General features: G+C 35.3%; 1 protein-coding gene across 2 annotated transcripts in view; it reads left to right on the forward strand.

The window, feature by feature from the left end:
• The window catches only part of MEI4 (meiotic double-stranded break formation protein 4), a 183,001-nt gene extending 176,065 nt beyond the window's left edge, over positions 1 to 6,936 (forward strand). For both annotated transcript variants that reach the window (XM_019729687.2, XM_019729690.2), the window contains one exon: positions 1,580 to 6,936. In XM_019729687.2, the coding sequence (XP_019585246.2) occupies positions 1,580 to 1,849 (270 nt within the window). In that variant the 3' untranslated portion in view covers positions 1,850 to 6,936. The remainder of the gene's footprint in view (positions 1 to 1,579) is intronic.
• The last annotated feature ends 3,993 nt before the right edge of the window (positions 6,937 to 10,929 follow it).

A 10,929-nucleotide genomic window follows, 5' to 3' on the forward strand; every position in this document is an offset into this window, starting at 1 on the left:
TACAATTATCAAATCATTATGTTGTATAACTGAAACTAGTATAATATATCAATTATACCTCAATTATAAATAGTATTAGTTATCTAGATATAGCAGGTATGCCAAAAAAATATATACAAGTGGACACTTTGGTCAATGTTGCTCAAGCAGTAGTTCACTGTAATCAGAAGTGTCTGGACGCTGATGGTAACCACTCTGAGCACCTCTTGTAATTGCAGAAATCAAACGTGACTTGTATTCATCTTTTTTTGTCAGTATATATTGAGTATTTTAGTTTTAATACAGTTTTCCTTTCTTAAAATGTGTGTGTATTTTTTTGGGCACCCTCTGTATGTGACTCTGTTTATCAGACCACCTTATTGAAGAATACATTCCTCTGGGCTCTTCATTTATGTATTTTTACAGTGGATAGATTTGGTGAATGTTTCCAACACATTTCTTAATAAGCAGATGATAAAGCCTGTTTATATCTTTACACTGATTCCTGTATTCTCTCATGTTCTGCTTTCTATTGCCCATCCTTTGAATCATCTCACTTTCAGCCAAATAGGCCAAATAATAACTTCTACAAGACACATCCACATTTTTCCTCATCATGTTGTATCTGAGTCCACACAACCTAATCCTGTTATTCCCTGACTTGTGTAGACTCAGGATGAAATCTGTAGACTGGTCGCTTACAGATCATAACTCTAACTGCTCTGAGATATTGAAACATGTTCTTAAAATCTGCCCCCTAAAGAACCTTATAGTATCATTGGCAGGAGTATTGTGAATTGGAAGTCTTTGACAAAACGTTGACATCCACACACAAGACTTGGTATGTGTAAGACTCTCTGCCAAGTATTCTCTGAATCATCTGAGTAATGAATTATAGCAATGATGTACAGAAAGGATTTGGAGCTTTGTAAAGCAGCAAGAGAAAAAAGCAATTCTAGATTGTAAAGTTTTTGAAGAATGGAAATGTTCTCCTTTCTTCTCTCTGCCCCCATCCCAATCAAAGGAACAGGACCATCAGGTATTAAATAAGTCAAATACACTTGACCCTTGAACAACATGGGTTTGAACTGCGTGGGTCCACTTATACTGGGATTTTTTTTTTTTTTTTCAATAAATACCTGTACTGTTTTCGACCTGTGGTTGGGAGTCAGGGCTGACTCGCTGCATTCATCTATGCCACTGTGTACAGGGGACTTGAGCATCTGTCGGTTTGTGTATCCACTCAGGGTTCTGGAACCAGTCTCCGCGGATACCAAGGGACAGCTTAAGGTTTTGGGGAGTCGAAAGTTATATGCATAGGTGGGGGGTCGCTGCCACTAACCCCCATTTTGTTCAAGGATGAACTGTATTTATGTTTTATCTGAAAATTTAATCTCTTCATTTGGCTTTTTCTGAGCTGAGCTACAACATACATACATAAATATGTATGTATGTTACATACATACATAAATATATATATTTAACTATAAATATACATATAAATATATATATTTAATATAATACTTATACTTATAATAATATATACATTTAATATAATACTTAAATATATATATTTAAGTATTTTGTTGTTTATTTGTAGGTGCAAGCCAGTTATGATGTGACACGCTATGAAAATATTTTCTCCTTCTTCTGGGTTCTGGAGCAGCTTCTTCAAAAGGAAAATGAAAAAGGCAACATGTCAAGCATAGGACGTGATGACCTAGAAATCAAGAAATTTCTTCAGAAGCATGATGAAGCTATTTTCCTACTCTCCGATGCGTTTCCTTTATTTACTTTTTATTTATGGAGACTGGGCATTCTCTTGGACTCCATAGAGAGAGAAACTGTTGAAAGTAACTCACTACCTTAGCAATTTACGAAATATCAGAAGCATACTAAAGTTGAATATACAAGGATCTTGTACTTAAAAGATTTTCAAGAATATTTTTAAATGAGTATTTTAAATGGATCTCCAAATATAATCATTAATTAATTTAATAGTTAATCTCAAATTGTGCATAAAAGGCTATGAGTCATTATAGTATAGAAATGCTATAATCAGCCTGTATCAGCCTCATTCCCACCTGTAACTGTATCTTACAATATGTTATTCAATATGGTCTGGCTCTATATTCTCTAAAATGGACCATTATTTGTCTCTATCATAAAGATATTTACATTGTAAAATATTTCCATATAACAGATACTAAAAGGTAACAGATGAGATCTTAAAAGTGGTATTGCTTGATCCATGCAGTATTTAAAATGAGTAGTTAAAATTAGATTTTTAAGACTTTATTTTCTTACGTAGTTTCACATATCCTTGTCTATCAGAAGGGACTCCTATAGAAGGAGAAAAGTCTTTTATGTTTATAAAGGTAATTGCCTTTAATTTTATATAACCAAAACATTTGTCAAATCCTTTTGAAAATGCTAATTAGCTGTTTAAACGTTCTGTTTGTTTTTTCAAAAAATGTTCGTTTTGATTCTGTTGATTATATATAATATCCCCGTTATTGTTAAAATATAGTTAAGTCATGTGTAGTAAATCATTAAGGAAATTTTCACAAATTCCAATATCTATCTATAAATATACTTTATACTCACTAAAAGTATATTTATAGTTATTAAAAGTATTGGTTGAATTTTCCAGTTACATAGTTTCATTGACTTTACTTCAATTATTAAAATCATAACCAACTAGCTTAGTAAGTGCACATTATGTACTTTCCTATAGTACAATTTAGGGTACAACAAATACAAATTTGCTTCATTAATTATGTGTGATATCTGTTTCATAAGTTAATTACCGTTCCTCAATGCCACTAGTATTCTTTGAAATGTATGTAAAATCATATTGTCTGTCACAGTTATTTTTGGAGTTATTTCTAGCTTTCTAGAAAAGATAAAGCCATTTTTATAATGCTGAAACTCAATGTATGTTATCAGTCAGTGACCATTATGTAACAACCACAAAATCTCAGGGACGTACATGTATTTATTTCTCAGATGTTTGTGGGTCACTTGGGGATCAGCTCATCTAAACTGGGCTCTGGTGGAAAGCTGCTCAGGTTGCACATCCCACTGAGCTAGGATCCGTGTTGTAAATTAATTGGGCTTTGGTCTCCTTCACATGTGCATATTCTGGGGCCCAGGTTGAGAGAAGAAAGCAGCTCCTTGAGGGAAGCTGCTCTGTGGCAATGGCAGATTGGCAGAAGAACAAGGGCAAGGCTGAGAAATGTCACACTGTAATTTCTGCCCACATGCATTGGCCAAAGTACATCAAATGGTCAAGCCCAGAGAAAGACAGGGAAGTACGCTCCACTTTGAGCGGGACAACTTGCAATGTTACATGGCAAAGAGCACATAACAGGAGAGGGTGGAGATCGGGGCAAATTACTCCACCACACATACCAGTTGAATACTCGAAGGATATTCTAGATTGTGAATGAGGAGGAATTTTGCTACTATTTGATTCCTGGGAATCGTATAAATCATTTCAGCGGAGGACACTAAACAAAATCCACTCCCCATGACATCTCCCCATCCTCTCTCTTCCATAATGACTAGACAAGGTTGGTAAATACACAAGCAACAGCAAGGGCCCTTATTCCACTGCAGTCAGCCAACATAATGATCCTAAGAAGCTTTTTGTAACTAGAACAGATTCCTTAATTCCAGTAGTCATCAAAGCTTCAAGGTCTGAAAACTAGCCTAGGGAATGTGTTGATTATAGAAAAACAAACAGATGTTGGGATCGTTAATGTATAAAATGGAGATACATTTAACTTCCATTTGGTATTATTTTAATGGAAACACTAAACTAGTGAATTATATGATACCTAACCCTTCATTATTCTGTGTTTCAGTCTATAACAGTGTTATCTGTGCTGTAAATTTAGTATTGAGGTCTAAATATCCTGCTGGTGGAAAAGGAGATAAAAGGATACATTTTTATCTGTGTGTTTCAATAAAGCAATGAAAGAAAACGAATGAATGATTTAAACTAGACTTAAGAATATTGTAACAATTAGGATTTGATTAATGTCTAACTTTACAATTAAGATTTTGAGGATAAGAATAACACAGACAGTAGAAATTGAGCTGAGCTGAAACTGGATATAGAATTGTATGGGAATTAAAAAAAGACCATAGAACAGTCCTGAAAATAGAGAAAATAATAAAAAATGATAATAAGTGCTAACACTCACATAGCACTTATTTTATATATAAAAATAAGTATTACATATATTAATATGCAGTATTAATGACATCTATTTATTATATATGTAATATATTTTATGTTACATATTTTATTGTCTATATATATACATATATAATATATTATATATTATATATTATATATATATTAGTAACAATATATTAGTAACAAATAGATGCCAGGCACTGACCTAAGCATTTTACATCGATTAACTCATTTGATTCTCCCAACAGTCCTGTATGATCGGTAACATTATCATCTCCATTTTAGAGATGAGGTACACAGGCAAAGGAATGTTAACCAACTTGCCAAGTTCACAGAACCAGGAAGTGGAAGGCTTAGGTTTCACCTCCAGGAGTTTATCTTCTCAGTCCACACTCTTCATTGCTGTGCCTCACTGCCTGTTCAGTGCACACTGTCCTGGCACTTCATGAAACTCACAAATACCACTTCTTTGTGATTGTGACCAAAGCTTTATACATCCTCAACTACAAATCTTACAGCATTGCAGCTCAATATTAGCTTATTTTGGAGCAGCTGTCCTACTGCCATCTCAGAGCTAGAGTGTATTTGTCCTTTTCTGGACTGTAACATTTCACCATAGTCAAGACTCTTTAGGTAAGTTACAGATCGTCTTCAAATAATAATGTTGTACAAAGTGCAGAGCTCACTCTAAAGGTGGGTGGGTGGATGATCAGGCTGCAGTGCTCAGCCTGGTGGGGACAGGAGACAAATCTGATCGTTCTGTCCTTGGATGTATCGATATTGGTGGCATTTTATGCAATTTGTTCACAAACTATTGTATTTTTCATTTATATCTGTTGGTATCCTACAGATAAGGGCAATATATTCCTAGAGAGGCAAGGAAAAAAGCCATTTACATTTCCAGATTTAATATGTATATTTGTAGATTAAAAAAAAATACAACTCTGGCTTATGATAATCTGGTTTCATTTATTTATCAAATATTAAACCCCAAGTTTGTGTGCAAACCAATTATTTGCACATATAAAAAATAAGCATACAAAGTTTTATATTTTATCAGATTTATAAAACAGAACTTTCTTTTAGCAGTCAATACAACAACCTAACAACATCAATAGTTTGTATTTGCTGAAGGAGATAATTAGAGTGATAACATTTACCTAATATTGAAAAAAATACAGGATTATTATTATTATTGGAAGTCAACTCATTGTTTTTAAATTAATTATAGAATTGGACAACACTAAATTTATCTGGTTAATGAACTGGCTTCTCAAGAGCTGTTAAAATATTAGAGTATGATTTACCTATAGGAGGAAATGACCTCAGCCTTTTTTTTCTTGTTTTTTCATTTAATATGAAAGTCCTCTAGGTAGTTTTAAGAATCTATTACTAATAGGAGGCAAAGCTTATAAAAAGAAAATATGAGTCTAACATCCAAGACATTGAAATAATTCATGTTACAATTCATAGATATATATTCTGAATTTGTAATGTATTCTTCTAATATTTTAATCTAATTTTTGTTGTAGCTGCTCCAGTGATTGGTGAACTGTTATATTTCAGTCAGTAGTTGTAAGTGCTTCGCAGCCAATCCACCGAGACATCAAGATTTAGAGAACATTAACCTCACCAGTCTCTGATCCAAAAGTAAAGTGGTGGTTCTCAAATGGCTCCTAGGCCAGCAGCATCAGGAACACTTGGGTACCTGTTAGAAACAAATTCTAGGGCCCCGCCCCAGACCTACTTCAGAATCAGGAAGGCTGAGGTGGAACCTAGGTCATTCTGTTGCCCACCAACGTTTGAGAACCACTATTATCATTGTTTTTAATGAAAAGGAGGGCTTAATATATATAAAATTATTCAAAAGTAGACATTCAATCATCCCAAATTACTTAACTGAGTTTTTTAACTTTCCCTGTGTCTGCCTTAAAATTCCAAAGGAGGATTTGGGGGAACTTAATTATTCATAATTAACTTAAAATGAGTAGCAAATTTATAAATATATCAATCCAACTTAATAACACTTTAAAAATTAGCATCTTCACACTTAGCTTTTAGTTCCTTCACTGAAATAAGTACTCCCTATTGCTGGTATTTTAAAAAATTACTATAACCTGAGTTAAAGAGAGATAAATTAATTACAGCTTTCTGCATTAGTCCTGGTATACAGTAAGTAACATGCAGGGAGATGCAGACATCACGTTACTTTACTCTTAAGTTGAGATATTAAGTACCCCAAATAATACCACACTATTCATCATTATTTCCAGAGATATGTTTTTATACAATGGTCAGTATATCTTAGTTGTAAATATATCATCCTGTTTCTCAGTTCTAGAGATGAAATTCCATTTTCTTTAAATCCTTGTATATTGTGGTGGCATATAAATAAATAATAAACGACCGCCTGTTCTCATTTCTTGAGTATAATTTATTTCCACCATGTCAAGTCTAGCACATTTCTGTGAGCTCCAGAGTGGAGTAAGGACAGCACCCCAAACATGAGCGAACAGAGCTATCCCTGCTTTTAGCTTTAAGGACTTAACTACTAAGACCTTTTCATGAATGATTAATTATTTCAGGAATAATAGAAATGCCAGACAATCAACCAGCAGGGGAAATGATGTTATTTGTTCTTATTTCTCTCTCAAACACACATTCAATTCAACATTCATTTTGTAAACAGAGATCCAAATCTCTTGAAAGTAATTCTAAAGTTTGGGAAAAGTTTGCTTTCTTTCGTTATATCTCATGGTCTTTAAGGGGCCCCACAACAAGCAGTGGTTGCATCACTGGGGCCTTTTTGCCCTAACTTGCACCAAGGACTTGGAGCAGGACCTAAAACTGCCCTAGCACAGCCTTACTCTCTAGGAGAACTCCAGAGCCAGGGCACTCCCCTCAGACAAGTGACCGCAGGCCTTTAAAATATGTGGTGTGTCCCCTTCCACAGTGGCACATGACCAAGAAGTGGCGTTCACCACAGCTGACCAGGCACCTTATCTTGCAATTTCATGAAGTCTGTGATAGAGCACCAGAGACTGGGCGGAGAGAATCCATCCACTCCAATTAACACAGAGCTAGAAGTAACTTGATAGAGATGTGAGGATGTCTCCAACTCCAAATGAATACACTGATATTATCCCTATGTGAAAACTTAAAAATCATAGTAACTTCTGAAGCTACTAAGTTCTTGACTCAGGAGGTACTTTCCTTTTTAACAGGGTCTCTTCCACACATATGTCATCCAAGTGCCTCTGCACCATCACTTGATTAAGGCAGGTAGTAAAACTCAGCATGCGGAGCCCCTGGTATATGCTAACTCCACTAAGTTATTTAAATATATTATGTTGCTTAATCCTTCCCACAGCCTTGTGAAGTAAGTATAATACTATCCCCAGTTAGAGGAGGAAGCAAGCACAGAGCCAGTAAGGACAAAACTGGCCCATGATCATGGCTGGAAAAAATCAGTTTTAAACAGGCAACAAGCAACTAAGTCAATGGTTTGCACTCTCAGCATTCAGCTACCCACAGTTACCATGTTCTAACTTGACAAAAGTAGGAACTGATTGTAGAGAATAAAGTTATCCCAATAGCAAAACTCCAGTCTGCACTCTTTTTTAGGAGTTCTTTCTTGGACATATGTCTCAGGCACTTGGATAATTATAGTGGTGGGAAATTTATATTCTATAGTAGGTAAAATTGAATGATAGAAATATTTCTTTGTGTGTGGAAGAATAAAAAGTACAGTAAGATACTAGCGATTTCCAATTGGTGGCATTTATTTAAATGAAACAGATATAAATTCTACTCTAGTATGTGATTATTTTGTAAGCCAGTGTGAGTAACACTTTCTGAGGATAATGCAAGTTAAATCTTTCAAAATGCCAGAATCAAGACCAGACAACCGTACATGGATTAGAGTTAATTCCCAAGTCTTAGACATGGAAATAAATAATACATGGGATGCATAATTTCTCTACACTGGCTCCAAAAATCATACATTTTTATTGTAAGTTTAAAGAAAAAAAATATCTAATTCATGATCAGAATTGATCAGTATAATCCTGTTGACAGTATTTGACATTTCTAAACCATTTTATGAGGTAGAAAAAATATTTTCCTATTTTTAAAACTCTTTACATCAGAGGGGAAAAAACATATAAATAAATAATTTAAAATAGCTCAGTGATGTGCTCCCCAAAAACCTTTAGGCCGCTCTTGTTTACTCATTTTCCTTTGCTCTGGGGAAAAGAGATGTGAGAGCTTCTTGCACTCTGCCTTGTCAATCAGCGCTGCATCCCACTTTTGTTTGAAAGCCTTCCTGTTTTGACCATATTGAAATGACAGTGAAGCCCAGAAGAAAACACACTGTAGAAAGCAGAGATGAAAGAGGGTAGGGATTGTGGGGGGAGTGGAAAAACAGAACAGAGGCTCATCCTTGGCCAAGCTATACTGTGACTTAGGACAAATTATTTCATACTCTCAGTTTCCTGTTATATGAGTGGCGCATATTTTTCAGCTTTAAAGTGTAAAGAACAATGAGTACCTGTATTTCTGCCAGGGAAATGGGTTTCATCTGAATGTACACATACTTTATTAGACTAAAATGATTCAGTGTAACGATCCATTATTACTAAATGTTATTGCCCAGCACTGGGAATTTTGTCTCTTTCCTAACTGTCTTCATGGAGGTCTTCCAGTGATACACTTTTTTACACATTTAATAAGGTCTAGTAGCTGGAGTTAAAAGACGAGGCTATCACTCTATCCCTGTTCAATAAATAAAATGTTCATTTCTTCATTGTTACAATTTTAAAAAGGATAATCTCACTGCAAGATTGTCGGTGTGAATGAAATGAAATAACGTGAAAAGCACTTTGAGAACTCTAAAATAAAAATAATACTACTAAGATTACATCGTGTTTATTACGTGTCACATACTCTTGCAAGCACTTTACGTGTATTTTCTTATTTAATCCTAACAATGCTGTAAAATAGGTAATATTATTATTTTCATTAATTCCATTTTACAGATGAGGAAACAGGCACAGAAAAGTTAAATGACTTGTCCAGTCACACAGCTAACGACAAACTATTAAACATATTTTATTTATTCCTATCTCCTTCTATTCCAAGTCTTCTACATTAATTCTAAGTAGACTCATAGTGGAGCCATACTAAAATGCCATCATGGCCTGAATCTCTTCCCATTCAACTTGTATTTAATGGTGACTATGATGATCATGATAATTAATAAATGTTAGCCATAATTTCTGTGTGCTAGAAACTGTGCAACACACTTTACTACATTATATAATTTAATTTGCTGACCTACCATAGACAAATCAGTCCTTCAGAGGTCTTGAGTCAGTGAGATCCAGAACTCGTGGTATATTTCGGAGACCTTTTACCTACCAACCAAGGAGCTCTAGAATGGATTTCCCATGCCCGTACCATAGGCAGACAACCTTTTGGTTGTGGTTTACATGCCAGGCTTGCTGTCCTGGCTCCTGATTATAATTCTGGTTCCCCATTGAATCTGGATTGTGGTCCTGAATGCTATCAGGATAGTGGATGTAAGTTACCCTTAGTTTGGAAATAACATCTTAATTTATTTTTGTGAATGTGCTTGCCTCATTGTGCACAGTCCTTTTTAACACACACACATACACAAACAAAAATAAGAAAGGAAGGAAGGAAGGAAGGAAGGAAGGAAGGAAGGAAGGAAGGAAGGAAGGAAGGAAGGAAGGAAGGAAGGAAAAAAAAAATAAAGGTGCCTTTTTTTCTAGTTGAAAGGTGTTTACATGAGACAAGGTAAGCCATTTGGAAACTTCCTCTCTAAAAATTGAATCCTGTGCAGAATACTGAAATCAGTTGTATGATTTATTATGGCGGCAGCACACAATGAGATTGCTAAGCAATTCTTGCTACTAGACTCCCAAGCTGCCTTTCAGCCTTTTCTGAACCCAGTCTCTTAGCTTTCCAGTTCAATTTATGAGATAACAGATGTGTTTTAATGACATTCCTCTTCTGCTTATGTTAACTAGGGACAATTTCTGTTGCTTAGAACTGCTGATACCTAACTAATATGCCCACTGAACTGTGATCCTATTAGCCTTGTTTGTTCCTATGAGTCGGCTGGACTATATTTCCATTTCTCCCAGTATCCAGTAACACTCTGGCCACTAGCTGATACCGGCATCAATCACAACAGAGTTCCTGTGAACTGTAACTGTTAGCCTCCAAGCACTAAAGATCACTATTCCTTGAAACATAAACAACCATCTACCCACGGTCGCCCAATCTGACTTTCCTGGACTGAACTTATATTCTGCATGCCCTTCGGACCTTTGACTCCACATACTGACAAGTTCATTGGCAGGCAGTCCACCCTCCTCTTCTGGACAGATGTCAGATATACAGCCTCTTACCTGTGAGTCTTGCAATCTAAGAACATATAAGAGCTTATGACAGAAATGTACCATTCATTTCATTAAGCCAACAATCACACTTTCCTATTTGTGTATTTAAAAATGCCCCAAATTATTTTAAATTAAAAGGATCTTGATACTATCTACTTGCCCTTATTTAACAGATGACAAAACAGATGCCAGAAAAATTAAGACCCAATCCCAAGTCACACACTTAGCTGATTGGCTGAGCCAGAACTGGTTTTTATTTATTTATTTATTTATTGTTAAGTGGGCTTGATATTACCATGTTTCCCCGAAAGTAAGACC

Source organism: Rhinolophus sinicus, linkage group LG05, assembly GCF_036562045.2.
Source record: "Rhinolophus sinicus isolate RSC01 linkage group LG05, ASM3656204v1, whole genome shotgun sequence".
In the NCBI taxonomy this organism is placed as follows: Eukaryota; Metazoa; Chordata; class Mammalia; order Chiroptera; family Rhinolophidae; genus Rhinolophus; species Rhinolophus sinicus.